This window comes from Rhinolophus ferrumequinum, chromosome 13, assembly GCF_004115265.2.
Source record: "Rhinolophus ferrumequinum isolate MPI-CBG mRhiFer1 chromosome 13, mRhiFer1_v1.p, whole genome shotgun sequence".
Classification (NCBI taxonomy): Eukaryota; Metazoa; Chordata; class Mammalia; order Chiroptera; family Rhinolophidae; genus Rhinolophus; species Rhinolophus ferrumequinum.
In genome coordinates, this window is record NC_046296.1 from 48,964,334 (window position 1) to 48,985,866 (window position 21,533).

The window sequence follows — 21,533 nt, forward strand, 5'->3', positions numbered from 1 at the left end:
ACTCTTCCTTATCAGTATGATCATAAGCTTTCAAAACCTCTCTTCCTATCACATTCTAATTTTGGACAGCTTCTAAAAAATACATAATCTATATAAAATCCCCAGGAAATAAGAAGTACCTCTTAAAATTAGAAAAAAAATACACACTTGGGGATATTCACACAGAACAGGCTATGAAGCACTTAAAGGATCTTTAAAAAAAAAAGATAGACACATCTATTGTTGTGCACATGACCTGGAAGTTATCCTTCCTGAAGGTCAACGAGATGGTCTATATGATATCTCCATTCTTCCCTCTCTAAAATCCCCAGGGCTTGCTTTCCTCATCAACTCAAGAAACCTCATCAAATTATTGCTCTGGGAGGTCCCAGACTCAGGTCACTGAGCAGAATTCCTCACAAGATGAGAAGTGGGGGTTACCATATATTAGATATTCTTTTCGTAATGTGACCAGTTCTGAGGGAAGAATCAATCACTCCAAAAATAGTGACCAGTTCTGGGAGGTGGGAGTGGGCCCAAGGGAATCAAACCCACACAGATACAGACACCTAACGTGCCAAACAGCAGTAAAAATTATTTCTCAGATATTCTCAAGACTCTTGGTAGTGAAAGACGGTCCTTTTCAAACTCACAACTGGCATTCTCTTTCAAGACTGATGGCACAGGCAATCAGTGAACGTGAGACCAAGCAGGAAGCTACTGGAATGAGCCCGCGCGTCTAGCTCTCGCCTTTGACTGGTGTGCCACCTCACTCCAGAACATTTTCTCCAGATGCTGCCAGGAGACACTCTGCAATACCTAAACCACAAATCATCACATTCCCCACCCTTGGAGCCAGGGGTTGTCCTTGAGCTTCCCACAGAGTGAGATATTAACCAAGCTGGCCACTGATACAATAGCTCTTTACAAATTCAGAGGAAAACCTGCCACGCCATCTGCTTGATATACTAAAAGGTGGACCTCATAACACAAAAATATCCACTATCCAATATCCAAAATCAGGGAATAACACAGGACATTTCAGACATTTTACAAGGAATGAATCCTGGCTAGCTTACTCAATATTTTATCAATGTAAATATGTTAGGCATACAACTATATCTAAAATTAGAGCAAGTATGTCTCAGAAATGGAACTATCTTGCAGAAACAGAATTAATTACAGGCAGGTCACTTCAGATTCTTTTCCAACATCCAAGAAAACTGCCTTCCCTCAGAATAAGGAAACCATGCTGCTGGATCGTTGTTTTAGGAACCAATGTGGGTTGTTTTTTTTTTTTAATGATTCTTAAACTTCATCTACTCTGACAGACTAAAGCCATCTAAACCTTCCCTCGAAAAAAAAAAAAAAAATGTTTCCAAACTATGACAGTATAACATAGAAAAAAGATTGACTAGACAATACTCACAGTGAAAAGGTGTGACAACTTGATCTTGCCCATATCTTAAAGGGAACGAACCTTCAGTGGATTGCTCTCCCGAAATCCCCTTCTGGGCTGTGAAGTACTTGGGCTTCAGCACATATTCCTGGGTCTGGCCGTGATGAATCATGACATTCTGTGAGGAAAGGGGTGTCACTCTGGGGAGAAACAAAGTGAGGATAAGGAAATAAATAACGGACACTTCAAAGCCAACTCAGAAGGAAAGAGTAAGAAGTTAGTTAAACTTAGAAAGGAAGATAAGGTCCATGCCAGGCTCAACTTTTCCTTCACATACTGTAGCCGATCATTTGTAACACATAGGGAACTAACAGCTTACCCTTGGAAACCCCCAATATAAAAGGGACTCTGCCTGTCTAGCCAAGACAACGAAGGATAAATAGGCTACCACAGGTGGATTCTAACAGAGGATTCAGGGCACAGCTTCCATAAGCCTTCATGCAAAACACATATCATTTTTATTGAAGAAAAAGACAGACATCTACCTGAACAGGTACATATATTAAAAAGGTGTATTTTATATACACTGATACATAAGTAGGCAACATTGAAAATGGAAGAGAAGGGGGAATAAAATACGGGAAGGGGATTATGTAAGAAACGCCAAGCTTTTGTGAGTTCAGCAAAATTAAGCAATTAGAGCCTGTCCAGCACACAGTGGGAGCTTCGTAACACTAGAAGGGAAGATGGGTAACTTCTTTGAGCCTCACGTACCATAGGATCTTTGCCACGCAGGGCTAAGAAACAATGTGAGTAAAAATCTGAACATACAAAGCTGAAACAAAATTCATATGCCCTTTTGAAATATAAATTACGATGATGACAGGGAAAACAGACACTCAACTTATCCTAGTTAACATTAAAATATTTTATACTGTATCTCATAATGATTAAAACTGTACTATTCAGGTTAAATGTTTTATAATTACTAGTTCCTAGGAATAACAAGAATAATAACTAATCATAATCTCATTATTTCCTCAGTAACATGAGTCAAGACCTCTGGGGACTCCCGAACACAATTACTGTGTTTTCACCCTCCTGGCCCAACACTTTATTTTCTATGACAGTTCTTTTCTGCTGCATGTAATGTATACTTTAAAATAATAAGCTTCACCCAGATTGAATCACTCCCTGTGGGACAGAACTGAAATCATTAGCTAAGTAAGACGAGTCAGTAATGAAGAATATAAAGAAGATATACCAACTAATTCTGGAAAATGCTGAATTGCTACTAAAATTGTTGGGGACAACGCATTTTAGCAGCAAATGGAGCCTTTGGAAGGAAACTTGCTCTCCAGTGTAATCTTAAATTTTATTGACTGTGACACGTTAAAGCCATCTAAACCGAACAAAGTTTTTCCCAACTATGACACTATTAATGTAGGAAAATGGTTGACTGAGTTATAGTCACACTGATATGGTGCTACAGAACCCCAGCGACTGCCCCAAATGAGAGGCTCTGAAGAAGAGGAAGAGTGACAGCATGACAGGGCAGTATGTCAAGCCACCAAAACACCACCGCACAGGGTCTCACCAAAAACAGTAACAGCTTTGAATAAACTCAATCTATTCGATTTATTCCAGTTGGGGCTGGTGAATGAGCTACTCGGTGGGCCGAAGTGTCCATGAGAAATAGAGGAAAAGAAGAAGCTGGGTTAAGCACGCTTCCCCATTAACCAATCAGTGATACAGATCTATCACTTCAAATCCTGTGGTCGCAGGAAAGACTAGAAAACATCCATCTTGGGCCTGGATTTTCCCAGATGCAATGCCATGGAAGAGCACTGCCTTTGTCACTAATGACTTAAATTACTAAAAGCCTAAGGCTTCACATTGTAAACATTTTTGTTTTGATGATGTAAGTGTTGGTTTGAACTTTAAGTATGTTTGGTTGGGACGGAGTAGAAAGTAAAACAGCTGGACACATCTGGTGGGGCTGATAAGAACCACAAGTCTACTGTCAGCCTAGTGAAAAGGGGAAGCCCTCCTTCTCTTCTCAGGGACAGCTCGCTGCCCAGCTATGCTGTCACCCTGTCACTCCGCTGCTGGCACCTGCTGAGAGAAGTCCAGGCCCCCTCCTGTTCAGAAGAGGATATAGCCCAGCATTCCAGGAGATCTTAGGGCTGCTACATCTAATTACTGCCCGGAGCACTGCCAGGTAGGTGAGACTGATGGTGGGGTCTGCCTTCTAGCTGAGGTCCTCCCTTCTTTCCCCTCTGAATCAAGGAAGAGAGAGGCAGCAAAAAGTGAGCTAAAAGCATATGTACATATGGGCTCCTTTTCCCTAAACATAACAGAAAGGTAACGGACAGACAGGTAAGACTGAGCTGTACCAGGTCTAGAATTTGAATAATCCTCAGCCATCACTAACTGAAAGAAATGGGTAAGGAGTAATTACCAGTGTAATGGTACTTAGATCTTACTATATAAGTCCTCCTGCAAGTTGCAAACATATTGCAAGCATGGAGCTACAGAGATCTGTACTTCCCCTTCCTCCAGCTCCTTCCCTTTTCCCGAATGCAAGGGTGTGAACACATAGGCTCACAAAGATACACAGACACAAAGGAACAGACTGAAGTTACTCCACATGACAGCCCCACAGAGAAAGAAGTAAAGCCATGGACAGTGAGCTTGTAGAGGAGAAGCAGAGGAAACTGTTAAATCACTCATTTCACACACACACACACACACACACACACACACTATATATATACATATACACATGCACATACACATATAAATATAAAGAGTAATCACCACCCTACTATTCTCTCTTCCTCACTTCCTCCTTTCACAGTTGATGTCCACCTTTTCCTCTAATTTCATCATTCACAGTTATTTCCACATTGGACACCTCCCAGCCTACAAATACAAATCCTCTTTAACTCTTTGTTTCCTTCTCTTTTACCCAAGTGTTTCAGGAAAAGTCTTTCTCTCTTCATTTCAATTAGGATTTTCTCTTCTCTTCCCACCCCCACCGCCCAGAAAAAAAAGTTTACCTATCACTTGTGAATATCAGATCTATCATAACATTATACCTAATTTCTTTTAAAAGAAATGACATTTCTTTTAAAAGGGTAAACTGGAATATTTGAGAGAAAATTAGTTTAAAAATGAAAACTGTAGGATCTCTGATTTAAAATGGTTCTTCGGGCATCTATACATAATCTCCCTTTCCTTCAAAGATGCCCCTAAAATTATAAGGAACAAAAAAAAGACATAAATCCAGAAATGACATTTGGCTATTACACAACAGTATAGCCACACTAGTAATTAAAATATTGAAATACTCTGTTCTGATAAACAGGTACTGTCCCAAGCTCTTTGGTATCTCTCCTTACCCCTCCACTGGACCGTCTAAGACATCCGCTCAATCCCATAAATAAGGAGTTGACATTCGGCAGAGCCAGAGACCTTTGGCCCAGCATCTCTCCTGATCAGTCAATACCTGATCAATTCTATAAAGGATATTAAATATGGTTTGTATTACCCACTAATAAACACATGAGACACATTTCAACCAATCTATAAGATTCAAAGTGAATTGAGAAATGTTTGTTGTAGCAGCGGGGAGGAAGGCTTGGCCTAAAAAAATTTTTTCTAACTTCTTTTACTTCAACCTGCAGTAAGAAGGACATTTCAAATGGAGAGCCAGTACACGTTTACATATATGTCTGTGTTTTGATGTAATTAAAACAAGTTTTATGAAACAATATTTACCTGTACTATGCACAGGACACTGACATTTTCTCCTCTAGCCTATTTTTCAAATGACAGTCTTTAACCACTCCATTGATTTCTTGACTTCATGACTTCCTAATGGGTTACAACCAGTAGCTCTGGGGCACTGGTCAAAAATCACTCTGGGAGGATACAGCCACAGAAGCAGCAGTCTTGCTAGGGAGCCACAAGCTTCCAGATGTTAACAGCAAGTAAAGCGAGGGGTGATGAGAGAAGCAGGGCTGAACACTGGGGTCTTAGCTAAAAAGTCTCTACAGGCATCCCTCCAAGATATTGTGGGTTCGGGTCCAGACCATCGCAAGAAAGTGAATGTCGCAATAAAGCGAGTCACACTAACTTTTTGGCTTCCCGGTGCATATAAAAGTTAAGTTTACACTAAGCCATGGTCTAGTAACTGCACAAGAGCATTAAGAAACACTGTATATACCTTAATTAAAAAAACACTTTATTGTTAAAAATGCTAACCATCATCTGAACCTTCAGCAAGTCATAATCTTGCTGCTGGTGAGCTCCTGCCCCCACGATGATGGTAACACAGTGAAGCATAAAGTGAAGCGCAATAAAGCGAGGTAGGCCTATATGGGAAGACCATTGTTCTCCTCGTTCTAACAAACAGAACATCCAGAAGTCAACCATCAACTTCCCTCAGAAGGGAAAAAAGAGTCTTCTTCTCTAAAACATGGAACTCTGTGGTTGAAACCGTAACACTTACTCCCCCCCACCCCGAGTAAGGCCCTCTCCTTCTGGCATTTCGAGTTTCCCTAGCATAAAGACTGGTTTCCCATATTTCTCCGAAAAGGAAGCATGCCAGGCAACCAGGAAGACAGGGAGCTCCAAGAGAACCACCTCAGGGGGCAAAAGGGAGTCAAGAGAATAGAAAATATAACTGAGATTTTAGAGACACTTGACTATATGGTGATAAACGCAATTGGTGGAATGGAAACAGGAAGAATCCATTCAAATTTGATGCTAGGAACACTCACCTTCAAGAAACACAGGGACGGCAACAATGGGCGCTCACAGAGGGAGAATCCCATGCACCCTATGCTTGTCCTTACACTGAGTGGTACATCCACCGACGTCATACTGCAAACACTGTAACTGTCAGCGACAACCCCTGTTACCAGCACTGGTGACCTAAGTGTACAGAATGATCTGGAGGAGACTGGAAAATTTTGGAAGAGGAGAAGTGCAAGGAATACTGAGAGGGCCACTGCCCTCATCTTACAAAATAGAAGGTCATCAGACAACAGCCGTGACCTTGAAAGATGAAGTTGACAAGATAAGAAATAAGTTCAAATACGCTGCTGGAGTTTGCACAAACAGAATCTATGATTATGAAATAAAGATTCTGAAAGGAGGGGTAGCAGCGAGTGGTAACATAAATAAGCTAAATAAATAAGCTAAATGTTCACCTCCCATGACAAGAAGTTTTTAGACAACACCTAAAGGGAATACATCAAGAAATGGCTGGATGGAAGTAATTACCGGAAGGACTAACAGAACTTGAGGTTAAACGAGAGAGAGGCAGGGACAAAGGCGTCCAGCCATATGAAGGTTTCACGAGCCTAGTTGATTGGAAGGGTATTTTTGGTTCAAGGCCAAGGGGAAAAGTAAGAGCAAAGAAGTATACAGATGGCAGTTGGAAGAAGGGGCCAATCTTTGAGGAAGACACTTATCTTACTTTTAGAGATGGAAATGTGGGGTGGATCTTTGGGAAACAATTAGGAAAAGCCTTCAAGTTTAAGACAAGTGATGTTTCAGAGAAAAACATGGGACCACGGGGTTTTGGAGGATATTCATTGGATGGTAGGGACATAAAGAGAAAACGGGGCAGGGGTGGGGGGAACCACAAGGCGAGAAAAACAAAACTGACATAAGTCCAAAAATGATAAATGGAGGAAAGTTTCTAGGAGGAAAGGAGAGAGGACCACCTACAAACTGCTGCAGAAAAAAACAGGGATGTAAAAAATTAGAAAAGGTCACTGGATTGGGTGGTACCATCAACAATGTGGTTTTAGTAGTGACAGGAGCAGAAGTGTAACTGCATAGGGTGCAACTGGGTAGGTGGTATACTGGTGACACACAGAAAAAAACAAACAGGAAAAGCAGGCCAGAGGTTACGGGTATGGCTGGCCATCTGAAGACTGAAATCTGTGGAAAACTCTGTATCTTTGCAGGCAAACGGGAAACAACTGCATAAAACTTTTCTTTAAAAAAAAAAAAAAGGATTAGTCACAACACTGTTTACACTGCTGCCTTCAGAGTGGCAATTTTTTGGTACAAGATGAACTAAACTTTTCCATATTTCTACTAAGTCCATTATTTGACCTGCAGAGCAGATAGAAGGATCTGGCAAAACACAAGCCCCTTTCCATTTAAGAAAAGGGCTTTGCACTTCACCGAAGCGAACTTCCAACAAGCCATAAAATGTTTCCCAAGGAAGGCCAGTCTGACAATCAAACCCTTTCCCCTATGATTAGCACACTCAGGTTTATAATAAGGACTAAGAAAAACCAGGAGAGGAAACAGTGCTGCAGGAGGAAGCCACCTTCAGTCTTTTGGGGCCAGTTTCTGTCTCCAAAATTCAAGTGATCGTGTGTCCCAGTTGTGTTCCAAGTTGGTCAGAAGCGTGCACGTATGCTTCTCAAGAAATGCAAGCTACGGTTTGATGGAGAAAACCTATTTCCTGTGGGGTTCCCAAGGGCGGCATGCACCTGGGGAAGGACAAAGAAAACACAAACCTCTAGGAAGATGTCACAAGGCCGTGTAACAACACACGTGCACGTGTACGCACACAAAGGTAAGGAGAAACACGTATTTGCCATCCATAACCCCGTTCATATGGAATTATCTATCAGACAAACAACAACAACAACAACAAAAACCACAAAAGGAATTAGGAGATAAAAGGGTGCTGATGAGGAAACTGAAAAACAGCACATACAGGCTGCCAGTAACCAAGTAAGGCTGGCCTGTGCCAGAATAAGCACAGTCAGGAGAACAGGAGGAAGGAAAAGATTATACCGAAAACATAAATGTAGGGAATAGACCAGTAAAAATTCTTAGACCTCGAATGAGATAAAGACAAAAGGGATTGAGAAAATAAAATTAAAGAAGGTAGATGGGGCGGGTATGGAAATTAAGGCAACTTTGGTGGTCATCATTAATAAACATGGTAAACACAATCCCGTAGTTTTGGAACCAATTGTCTTTTACCAGTGGTTCTTAACTGGGGAGTGATTTTGCCCTCAGGGACATTTGGCAATATCTTCAGACATTTGAAAGTGTCAAGACTTGGAGGTAAGGTGCTTGCATCTACTGGGAAGAAGCCAGGGATACTAATAAATATTCTATGATGTACAGAACAGTACATCATAAAAATGAATTATCTGGCAGAAAATGTCAATAGTTTCAAGTTTGAGAAACACATGTGCTATTAACACCAAATAATTGTAACAGACATATGAGCAAAGAGCCAATTGCCTCTGGGAGGAGCAATAAAGAAGTCTCTAGAAATGATGGGGCCAGGCACACAGGAATTTAGACTCTAGACTGAAGAGATAAAAAACTGCACACTTTCCCCTTTTCCTCCTGGTTATTTTGAAGCTAATCTGGAAATATTTCAGCATGTATCTGTAAAAAACAAAGGCTCTTAACAACTAGTCTCAAGACCGTTATCCCATCTAAGGTAAATAATTACTTAATATCATTAAAAATCCAGGTATTTAAATTACCTACTTGTTTGATAAGATTTTAACAGCTTTATTTGTTCAAATCAGGGGAAAAAATATGCATCCATTGCAACAAGTTCATATGTTTTAAATCTCTCTTAATCTGTGACTTCTTCTACCCTTTCTTTTTCCTTGAAATTTCTTCACTGAAAAAACTATAGATTTTGTTGACTTTACCCTTGTAATATTAATATGGACTCTGCCCCAGAATTTCCCATAAATAATATATAGATCTACAGGCTTGATCAGATTCAGGTTTGATTATTGACTGGACTACCTACTAAGTGGAGGTGTACTCTTCCAGCAAGGGGCACACCTTGTCTTTTCACAAAATGGCTGTTAGCAGCCATTGGTGACCACAGCCTACACTTCATTATGGGTTGCAAATGAGGGTTTTCTGTTACTGATTTCTAATTTAATTCCTTTATGGCTAGGGAACATAATTTATTAATCAAATCCTTTAAAAACTACTGAAACTTTTCAGATGGTCCAGAATATGATCTATTTGGGTAAATATTCTGTATGCACTTATAAAACATGTTCTGCTATTGTTGGGTGGAGTGTTCTATGCATGTCAACTAGGTAAGTTGATTGATAGTGTTGTTCAAGTCCTCTGTATCCTTACTGATTTTCTGTGTATCCTGTTCTGTCAGTTATTGAGAGAGGGGTATGGAAACTGCAACTATAAATACAAAGTGATCTATTACTCACGGCTTTAAAAAAATTTTTTTTGTTTCACATATTTTTGAAGCTCTGTTATCACATGCACAACTGTTTAGGATTTTTTACATCCTCTTGATGAATTGATGCTTTATCCTTATGAAATGGATATCCAGTGAATAGGAGTATAAATGAATATAAGTGGCTCTGAGTTGATAATTACGAAAGCTGGGGAATGCATATTTTGGGGTTTCTTTAAACTACTGTCTCTGATTTTTATATGTATATATATTTAAACTATTCCATAAGAGTTCACACAAATACATGAAATTACCTTTGGTAATTTTCAAAATGTGTAGCAAATGAAATTATGAATTTATTTATCAGTACTTAGAAAAGTAGAAAATATTACATGTGTGTAAGAAAACATTACTTATTTTTCACTGAAAGATAAAAAGGAAACAAATAGTAAAAGAGAAAAAATATAAAGAAAAGACCAATTCCAGTCACTCACATCCTCTCATTTCTTCTATTTTTAATTCCCATAAAGCTACATGCTCATGAGGCAGATATCCTATCTGCCAAGGATGAGGTAATAATTCAAAAGCTCTGAAAAGCACAGAAGGCTAAAATCATCAACACCTTGAAATGAGTAAGTTATTTAGCAAGTAGCCATGGAAGGAAATATCGTTAATAACTGAAGTCCTTAGCTTTGTCAAAAATGAGCATCTACATTTGTTTACTTGGGACGGTGTCCCCGAACACAAATTAAAAAGGAATTGTACCCGTCTTCTATTTATCTAAGCTAAGAGAGGCCAGAGAAAATCTAAATGCAACCCAATAAAATTCCAAAATGTAAACAATAATTAAGATTTCTACGCTATTGGGGAAGTGCCAATTTCAAGCCTTTTGAATCAAATTCTAGGAACCAAATCCTAACACTACCACTTATCGCGGAAAGGACGGAAAGAATTAGCTCAATTTTGTCACTACAATATAAAGGTAATGATACCTACCTCACAAAGTTAATGTGAAGACAAATACAAAATGTTTTTTTTTTTCAATATGTGAAAACACCTAGAATGATACCTGATGCACACACAGAGTGTTAGACTCTTTTATTCTTCGACCAATAAGGGGGACAGCACAAAAACAGAATTTCACCCTTCTGATGATATTAGAGTTCATATTCAGAGACTACCCAAATGTATACTGTACTGTGCCATGTATAATGCACACCCACTTTTTTGGCCCAAACTTTCCGGGGAAAAAAGTCTTTCGTTTTAATTTTCTAATTCAAATTTTAATTTGTTTACATTTAGGTACTTGTTTTTTGTATTATAAAGGAATTTTTAGCATTTATTTTTTATCATATTATGATACAAGAAACTTTATGTAACAAATAATTACAAAACACAAGAACAGATACAAGGTACAAGAAATTTTATGTACCGGTAACAAATTTACCATATTTACGCATCATGGAAGGCAAAGAACTCTTTATCATTGCAAGTTCGTAGTAAGTTCAACAAAACCCCATATTCCAGGATATTATTTTGCAAATGGATATCATTACTGATTCCTAGAATTATACTTTTAACTCATAAGCATAAATAGAAGAATTAAAAAGGTTTATATAGATACGGAATTAGTACTACCCATGTATAAGGTGCATCCTTATTTTTCCCTCACAAATTTGGGCCCAACGTGCGCATTATACATGGCAAAATACGGTAAGAGAAAAGCAAGGCTTGTTTCAAAGCTTTATTTTTTTAAGTCTGAAGTTATTTATAAACAATGAGCTTGAAATTTACAGTTCCATTCAACAAGCTGAGGGTCAGTTGTTTACACTGTTACAACCACAAGGGAAAACCCTCCATGAGGTTGCAATACAGTCAAGGAACCCAGCATACCACAAAGCAATGGAATATAGCTTGACAGTTCCTCAAAAAGCTAAACCGAATTACCATATGATCCAGCAGTGCTACCCCCAGGTATATACCCAAAAGAATGGACAACAGAGAGTCAGATACTTGTACACCAGGGTTCATTGCAGCACCACTCAAAACAGCCAAAAGGTGGAAACAATCCAAGTTATTTCCTTCAACTGATGAATGGATAAACAAAATGTGATATATCCATCCATATAATAGACCATTATTCAGCCATAGCAGGATGAAGTTCTGACACACACATGCCACAACATGAATGAACTTTAAAAACATGATGCAAAGTAAAATAAGCCAGATACAAAACGATAAATTTTACCTGATGTCACTTGTATGATCTAGACAAATTCAGAGAGAAAACAAAGTAGAAGTTACCAGAGAATCGGATGAGGTTGGAATGGGGAGCTGTTTAACAGAGACAGATTCTGTATGGGGTGGTGAAAAAGTTTTGGAAACAGATAGGGGTGATGGTTGTACAGCAGTGCAAATGTAATTAATGCCAATGAACTGTACATTTAAAATGGCAACATTTGTTATATGTTTTACTGAAATTTTAAAATCCTGCCTGAAAAAGACCCCAAATTCGTTAAAATCAAAACAGCACTGCAGTGAAAGAGGGAGGGAAAAGTTAGGTTTTTTTCCCCCCTGCACCTCCTCCTGCCCCATCGTTCAGTATTTTTGGATAATAAGTGTAAGATTTGTTCATCTCAGCCAATTCCAAATATGTTTTCGTCCCCTTTTAGACAACTACTTAAGATGCCAATTCCACAGTAATAACCAGGTATACGGTTCTATCCCTGATATTATCATTTCGATCTTTTTTTCCCTCCTGCTTTCTAACCTTCTTTACTTTGGCAGTCACTCTTTGCGCCACACTATGAAATTTCAGCCCCTGCAGCCATAACACGTTCTGTTCTCCAATGATCCTCTCCTGACAGCACCGTAAGGAAATAACGTGCGATTTGCCAGATATGGGAAATAACCTCTACCCACTTGCCTGCAAAGCCTTTCATACCAAACTTAGCTCCTTCTCCAAACTCTTCATTGTTGTAGCTATTGTATTTATAGGAATCTTTTAGTCAACTCTCCATCATGGGCTCTAACGGCAGCAGGAAGAAACATTCCTGATTTTTGGTTTTAGATGCTGACTTTATACATGCCCTCTCATTACCTGTAAACTTGGAAGAATGGAAAAGCTACTGGGAACATGTCAAATAAGTTCTCCAATTTTCCCTCTTCCTAGCCTGCACTTTCCTACACGAGCTCTGTGAGAGGCGTCTAGAGAAACAAGGATGTATACAACGGGTACACGGATCCAAGAGTTCCCTGCTCCAGGACTGGGCATCCACAGTGCTCACGGTGGCGGAAGGATACGCAGCACTGAATTGGTTTGGGAAATTCAAACCGAACTTCTGCCTGTGCCACTGTATCTCTGACAGCCAGGGGTCAACCATCAAAGTCATCTACGTCTCCGTTTCCTCATTTATAAAGTGTAGGGCTCTGTGAGATGACATTAAGGTCCCCCAGCTCTGAAATTCAGTTACAAGCACATCAAGAACTACAGCTTCAAAACTGTCCTCTAGTCACATCAAAACATATTTCATATGAGAAAGCATTCTTTTGTGTCTTATGCACGTAGCTATCTGTTCAAAGTAGGAAAAGAACCTCTCGGGGTTTTCTTTTCCCACATTCAAGCTAAATAAAATTAATAAAAAGGGAAAAATCTTACAATTTTTAAGGTGAACACAATAAACTCTGTTTTTCCCAAATGGTCTTTTTTTGTCCTATTTACAACTGGTGCTAAACTAGGTCACCTAAGTAATAAATATTGAAAGCATTTAACCAATTTCAAACATCTGTTCTAATCTTTCTTTAGGGCTTGATCGAGCTGAAACAAAGTATCTGCTTCCTTACAGGACCTGAAAGACCCAGTGGCTAGAAACGCTGGGTGTTTTCTGAAGCCAATATACCTGGTGGAAAAAACATGGCTTCTTTCAGTATGTCTACAGGATGATGAGTACAAAACTATCTGAGAAGCAACAAAATCCAGTCAATTAAATCTTGCCATACGGGATATTCCCATTCTGGGATGATAGGTTCATAACGAAATTCATTGGGTACAATTTAAGCCCCAGCTTGGTAGGTCTATGAGTACTCAGAGAACGTGGTGAAGGCAGTGTCTCTCCAGTTCCCATATATGTATACTACTACCACGTTTCCCCGAAAATAAGACCTACCCTGAAAACAAGCCCCAGTTAAGATCATCAGCCAGACGGACACATTTAGTACGTTATGACAATGTTCCAGAAGACGACATGACCGTATTTGAATAAATGTAGATTGTTGTACATGAAAAAATAAGACATCCCCTGAAAATACATCCGAATGCATCCTTTGGAGAAAAATTAATATAAGACCCAGTCTTACTTTCAGGGAAACCCAGTAGGAGAGCCTGGGGAACGCCCCCAGGCAAAATACAACAGAATACATAAATGTTAACTTTATCCAGTGCAATTCACTTCTTTCAAGAATCAACTCCCCTCCAATTTCTGTCTGCTTTTAGTTGTTCTCCGGTGCTTTCAAATAGTTGATTTTATGTTTTGTCCAGAGTTTATTATTGTTATCTATAGGAAAGTTCGTCTGATAAAAGTTTTCTACTACTGACATTGCCAGAATAAAAATCTTCCCCGTCTATATTTGAAAAATAGGTTTCTTTAATTCAAGGTCACTATTATTGTACATTGACAGTTACATAGATTATTATTTAAAAGTACAGAATAGAAATACACATTTCTTCTTAATTTTTAAGTGATTACCTAAGGAATAGAAAAGATCTTAGTTTTCAGTTTCATAGCAAGTATTTATTTACACTAATATAAAAAGCATAGGGTATAAACTTGGAAATTATCACACATTGTGCATGTTTATATTTGGTAAGAGAATTTTTTTTAAGTGGGTGGGGAATAGGTCCTCTTTAGAGGAATGAGTATATGTAGGGTATTTTTCCCATTTGGAAGATAACATCACCTCGTACATTAGTTCAGAAAATCATGGAATTTATTATCATGTGCAACGCAACTCATGAGAGCAGTCTGTTTGCTGAGGCCAGCAGGATTCATCACAGTTCTGGCAATTAGGGATTAGAGTAAACGGCTTTATGTAATTCCACAGACTTAATCTGCGATTTTGTGTAATAATGGTCTGGTGTTCCCCGTTCAGCAAGAAGGATAATTATAATAACATCACTGATGAAAAAGTGTTCAGACAGCTAAAAGACTTGCATATCATCTACTCTAACCATGTCATTCTACAGACAGAGAAATTGAGGGCCAAAGGAACTAAGTAACTGACCCAACTATCAAAAAATTAAGTAACTGTCAATAATGGCAGAAACAAACCTAGAGCCAACTGCTTGTTTCCGTACCTTACACTATTTCTCCTAGATTCCGGGAAAAGAAAGTTAATTATGAAAGATATATCAGAGGTAGAAGTAGTAAAGGAAAAAGGAAACAAAACCACTTAAATTTGTATTCTCTCACTGCTTGGCAAAATTGGGCATTTAATCTTCTAATGCCTTTAAAGAATAAGAGACAGCAAAATAAACTTTTCCCAAAAAAGAGCTGCCTTGCAGAATGATTAATAAAAATAATCACAAATAGTTCACAAACATAAAGAACTATAAAAGCTCCACTGAAATTTGTGTATCATTAACTTACATTACTAACCTGCTACCTTTCCTTGCCAGAACTCATTTATCTTGTTAAAATCTCTTTTCACATCTTTCAGTTCCACATCAAACAATCCATGTGGGACCCAGGAGATGCTAAGTTCTAAGCCCTAATTTGTTGAAATGTTGAAAAGAAAATAAAAAGCACTGGTTAATTTCCTCATTTCTATGAGATTTTTTCCATGAATGCCAAGGCCAGCCCTGTGAGCTCATTGTCATGATTATTACTTTATATTACTGTAATAGCTCTCTTCCATGGAGTTCAATTATTGGCTTCTGATAGCTGTAGTTTCACAATCATTATTTCTCTTCAACAGAAACAATCACATTCTTAAACCAAAAGAACATGAGTAATCTTTCTGTGTGTGTGTAAATGCCTACACACACACACACACACACACACACGTTTTATTACAAGTTACCTAGGTTCTTAAGAATGAAATCAAGAGAACAATTTGGAAACATTTACACTGGCAAACACAAAGGGTCCACGAAGGTAGAACTAAATTTAAAATATATTGAGCAAGCCTATCTTAGCTGCCAAAAAAATTAAAAAAATAAAAATCTGCCAAGAAACTGTTTCAAAATGCTTTGATTGTTCTGCCTTCCCCCCCCCCCCAGCTGTTTCCACCAGGCAGTAAATAAATCCTATCAATCTCATTGAATGGGAGGGAGAGCAGGAGCAGAAGACTACGGAGGGGAAAGAGGGGCAAGCCAAAAACATTTGCATTTAACCATCTTAACTGCCATAAACCAAATATTTGACTTTGCTCACTTATTTCCCTTTGAAAATACGTGCAAGTGAAACAAAGGTTTGATTCAAATCTATGAGGGACTGGTTAGAATGTTGTGAGTAAAATGCTCTTTCGATGAAAGGTATGTTCCCCTCTAGAGAATGGCTGCTGGACTGAATGTGGGTACCATGTGGTCTCGATACTGTGCACGACCTGTGGGGTGGTCTCCTTCTCTTACCTCTTAGCTTTCTTGCCTTCCACCTACACAGGATTGAAAGAAAATATATGAAATTAGAAGTGACGGAACCCTTTCCCGTCGGAAAAAGGAGCCCAGGTCTCTGAAGCAGCCTCATAAGGGAGGGTGGGATTTATCCAACAACAAAAAACATATATACTGGCAGTAAACAGGTCCAGGAAGGGGAGGTGGGGTGCGAGGAATTTCAGAGAGTTTAGGGTCATGGGAATGGAACTCTTTGAGGGTCCTTGCTGTTTACAGGAATCAAGAGTAATGGGGGGAGCGGATTTCAAGTTTTTCTGTGGGATCCAGGAGCGCCTCAAAGATGTCAGTCATTAAGTATTCAAATAAAACTGAAGTTAATTATTAATGTTCCAGCTAAGGCTAAAACCCACCTATGAAACAGCTCTCTACTACTTATTCCTCCAAGGAAAATACGTTCATCCTATTGTCTGTATGGAATACGGAGATTGAGAACATGGGGGTAAAATGTCAGAAGGAATAATCCAAGTCTTCCAGTCTGCAGTTGTCAGCACTTATTTGATAGGGAGCCTATGCCATGATCCTAAACTACTTTTTTGCTACTAAACCCAGGTTGACAGGTTTGTGAATTTTGTAAGTTCTAATACAAGGCTATCTTAACAGTAAATTTTCTAATTTTAAAAAAACAAGTTATCGTGGCATGCCATACACTGTTAGAATTGGAGATAACCCAATCAAGAAAAGATTCTTTACACGGGATAACTGGTAGATGGACGGGCTTTCTGTGAAGGGAATTTCTGAGTCCCACAGATTGTGCAACAAATTGTATGTGTGTATGTGTGTGGAAACAGATTACCTACCATGTTTCCCCGAAAATAAGACCTAACCGGGAAATAAGCCCTAACATGATTTTTCAGGAGGACATCCACTGAACATAAGCCCTAATGCGTCTTTTGGAGCAAAAATTAATATAAGACCGGGTCTTACTTTCGGAGAAACACGGTACTACTTCAAGTCCCTCACATTACAGATGAGAAAATTACTATGCAAAAAGGACAACCTCTCTCCAGTCACGTAACTAAAGGTGCCTGCCCCTGGCCAGTGTGGTTCCAGGGATCGGAGGGTGGGGTGAGGACTTGTATCTCAGAGCAACAGGGGAGACACAATCAGTGAGTCATACTGAAAGTCAAAGTCCAAGCAGCATCAAGGAACGTTTGGAAAGCCTTCTCTGGCAAGGTTCCCAGAACCAGATTTTAAACTGGAAGACTGGGAAATCCAGACTGGGAGAACCAAACGGGGTAGAAGGCCTGATGGCTTCCTGCTGGCAGCCAGTCAGGCTTGAACACCTGGGGCTCTTGTCACCATTTTTATGTATCGCAACGCTACATTACATTCAGGTAAAAGCAATGCTTCGCTTCCACCTACAAGTATGTACAGACATAATTCATTCATTCAACTAACATTTATTAACTACCATGTGCCAGAGACGCAAAAATAAAAGATGAAAAAACTTGAAAAAGTGGGTGAAGAGCGCACAGATGTTGACATCAGACAGTCCCAAGTAGGAATCCTCGCTCCTCCCCTCACAGGCTAGATAACCTCAGGAAGTTATTGACCCTTCGAAGGCTCGGTTTCCTCATGAGTATAACAGAGCACCAAAAACACAAATGGTCTCTGTTACTACTATTATACTAACATTAATACAGTATCTGGCCTGAAGGAGCTCATAGACCAGACAGAACTAGAAAGAACCCACAAGTTACAGTCCCATGGGACCCACATTCTGTCAGGTATACACCACGTGCCCATGGGAGGAGACTATACCTTCCCCATCACTGCCAATGGGAGTCATGCGTGCACACACATGGGGGCACAAGCCTCATTTCATACAGCTTCTGGGACAAGGATGCTTCATAGAAGTGCTGCTACCCAGAGATGCAGCAATCTTAGATGGTTGTTAGTTAGGCGCAACTCGAGTACCGTGTGGCATGCAGAGGTCTGTCTGAACTGAAGCAGCCATGCCTGACTCAAACAGCTCCTTCTAAGGTCACACATGTTACTCCAAGTTTATACTTCCACATTCTAATTCAACTTCTAGCAAAACAGAGGGGAAACTGACTTCACGTGGTCATCCGTTTTAAACACTTCAACCAGCCTACTGCATTCCCGGTCTTTGCAGCACTACAATAAAAGGTGTGGAGTTACAGTTCACTGAGGTTTTCTTATTGTTGACATTTACAGAGAAGGTCAGCTATCTCTCTCTGGGTGTGTATTACCTCATTTAAAGTATCATCGCCATCATGACACCTTCTTGAAAACAGTCAAGATCACCCACAGGGTAACTTGGTGTCCTGTGGACCCACCACCCTCTGCTCATACAACCACGGACAAGTCACTTAACCTTGCCTCAGTTGCTGTGTCTCTCACTGCGGAGTCATAATAGTAGTAGCTACCTCATGGCATTGTGAGCCAGATAGAATGGGTAACTCATGAAGAATAGTGAGTGCAAACCCAGCATTCAGTGTCAACAATTTCACCACAGGAAACTGTACTTCAGACAGCACCCAGGAGTTGAGCACAAAGTCACAAGCATGAAAACAGATACAGCACACATCAGAACGCCTTTGGGGAAACATCAGACCACCAAAGGCAACATTTGTTATCCTACCAAGTGAGTAGCTGATGTGTCATGAAATGTCCAGGAAAAGGGGTCAACTTTCATGCCAAGTATAATAAACATAAGGAATATCTTCAAAGCCTTTTCCACTCCATTCAATTATTCAAACACGATACATTGTGCAATGTCTAAATGAGAAAGCAAATGAAACTATGGAATGACCCAAATTTTCCAACTTTCTTCTCCTGCCTCAGAAATCCACAATGTTCTTTCACAGGAAATAGAAATCTTCTTTCAATGTAAAAAAGTGATCAGATTTAGAATGCATGTTGTTAAGTGCACAGAAAGCAAATAATGTCATCATGTTTCATGTCTATCAACATCAGCAAGTCGATCAAATGTATTTTAATCAAACTACTAACAGGTTAATAGTTCCAGTCTTCTGTGGTAGTTGTAACTATACAAAATAGTGTTTGCTGAGCTCAGCAATGATTCAGTAAGTATATACTTACTCTTGTGTTTGGAAACCAAATAACTTGTTATTATACACACACACACACACACACACACACACACACACGGAGAGAGGGAGGGATAGATATGTATCCTTGATATTGACTGAAACTGAGAGAACTAACAGATCAGGAGAAAAAGCATGAAAAACTGAAAAAAAATAATTTGCTACATATTAACAGACTTTATCCATAAGTAATATCTTGTCCAATTTAAGATACAAACAATGACACATACTTTTTATTTTGCTCAGTATTTGACATTATACTTTCATGACTGACTAGGACAGTGTTTCCCAATCTTAGTACTGCTGATGCTTTGTGCCAGATAATTCTTTGTTGTGGGAGCTTGTCTCGTGCCTTGTAGGATATTTAGCAGTATCCCTGGCCTCTAGCCAGGGATGCCAGTAGTACTCTCCCCAGTCCTGACAATCAATCATGTCTGTAGACATTGCCAAACATCCCCTGGGTGAGAAAATCACCCTGGTGAGAACCACTGACTTAAGACATGTCTATTCGCTTCTCAGTTTTACCTGAAAAACACTAATAAGAATAGAAAGCAATTGTTCTATGCTATTATTAAGCAACAGGGACCGTACTGGGTGTTCTACACATACCATCTCCACAATCGCACAACCCTGTCTCATCTCCATCAAAGAAAGAGACAGCCAGAGCAGTGTTTGCAGCTCTGAAGCCCAAGCTTTGCCATTCTTGTCATGCATGTATAGTGCATTTTTAAATCATCTATTATTTTTAATGATACATTCATATCACCAGGATCATGATCAAGAAGCAGACAAGTCCATCTTATTCATATGAAATTTTACACTTTTACTTATCTGTCACTAATAAAGACGTACCTTCATTTCTTGCCACTTTTATATACCCACTCATTAAGCCACTCAACAAACACGCATGAAGTCCCTACTCTGAGCTGTTCTGGGCCAAGGGATTCAGCGATGAACACAACTGATATGGTTTTTGCCTTGATGGAGTGCACAGTCTCAGTAAGGTATTTCCAAACAGAATGCAACCCATGAAGTCATCACCAGCATTGGCAAGTCAAGAACCTGCCTTAGCATTTTCTGCTTTAAAACCCATCTCCAGGAATGCACTGTCTGTATTTAACAAGAGACTTCTGCTGCATTAACGTGTGCAATGAAGGTAAGGGCTTCAAATACCCAATTTGGAAAAGCATTTACACTTTATATGCCTGGGGCTATCCATGAATTTTATCAAAGTGAACGCCTACAGACTGAAGTTTACTCTTTTAGCACCAAAAAAAATTCTAATTCATTTGTTAACTGCATTTCATAGCATTTTCTGTGCACCAGACAGTATCACTCGAAGTCTTAAATCTGTACCCCTACACCATACATCCTACCCACCAGTCGCATCTGATTTCTGCATTCTCTTATTTCTTAAGATAGTAATCAGAACATTATGGTATGACTTACAAAGTAAACTCATTTCAATTTCTGCTAATTGGGGGAATGTACTTGAACAATTAAGGCCAAGCAAATTTTGTTTGGATAAACTCCATTGGCATTTTATAAACAAAATGACTTCTATTTGTGGCCAACTTTCTAAAACATAGTTTGAGACGCTGCCATCATTTACATTCTGCTTTCTCCTGTGCTTGAAGTTGGGGGCAGGGCAGGGGATGAGGGTGGCAAGGGATCTGCAGGAAAGAGAATTAGAGATTTCTGACCTCAAGTCGGATACCGATGAACTGTATGTTACTTCAATACCCTTACCTTAAAATACAGTGCGTAACATATTCCTTAGGACTATCTGGTGGAGCAAATGAAATCATCATTTCAAGAGGACTTTGCAAATGTTACAAGTGAGATACCAGGGTAAAAGTAAATAGCTACAGCATAAGTGACATTGCCCAGTACCCTATATGTCCAGAATCCAATGTGATAGCAAAATTGGAGACCATCAAAGAAGTCTCTAAAGAACGATGTTTATGATACAGTGCTCAAACCAGTCAGTTCCTATTTACACCTATAGAAGCTAACTCGCAACAGAAATATCCACAAGATGGAGATATTCTCCCACCAATAAAAAGGAAGGGAGGGAAGGAGGATGAGAGGGAGAGAGAGAATGAGAGAGGGAGAAGGCGGAAGGAAGGAAGAAAGGAAGGAAGGAAGGAAAAGAGGGAAGGAGGGAGGGCAGGAGGGACGGAGGAAAGAGAG

General features: G+C 39.4%; 1 protein-coding gene across 7 annotated transcripts in view; it reads right to left on the reverse strand.

Annotated features, from left to right (window-relative positions):
* LTBP1 (latent transforming growth factor beta binding protein 1) overlaps positions 1–21,533 on the reverse strand; it is a 348,164-nt gene that overhangs the window by 231,176 nt on the left and 95,455 nt on the right. For 6 of the 7 annotated variants that reach the window (XM_033124740.1, XM_033124734.1, XM_033124737.1 and 3 more), the window contains exon 4: positions 1,409–1,578. In XM_033124740.1, the coding sequence (XP_032980631.1) occupies positions 1,409–1,578 (170 nt within the window). The remainder of the gene's footprint in view (positions 1–1,408; positions 1,579–21,533) is intronic. The other variant, XM_033124736.1, reaches the window with a different exon arrangement.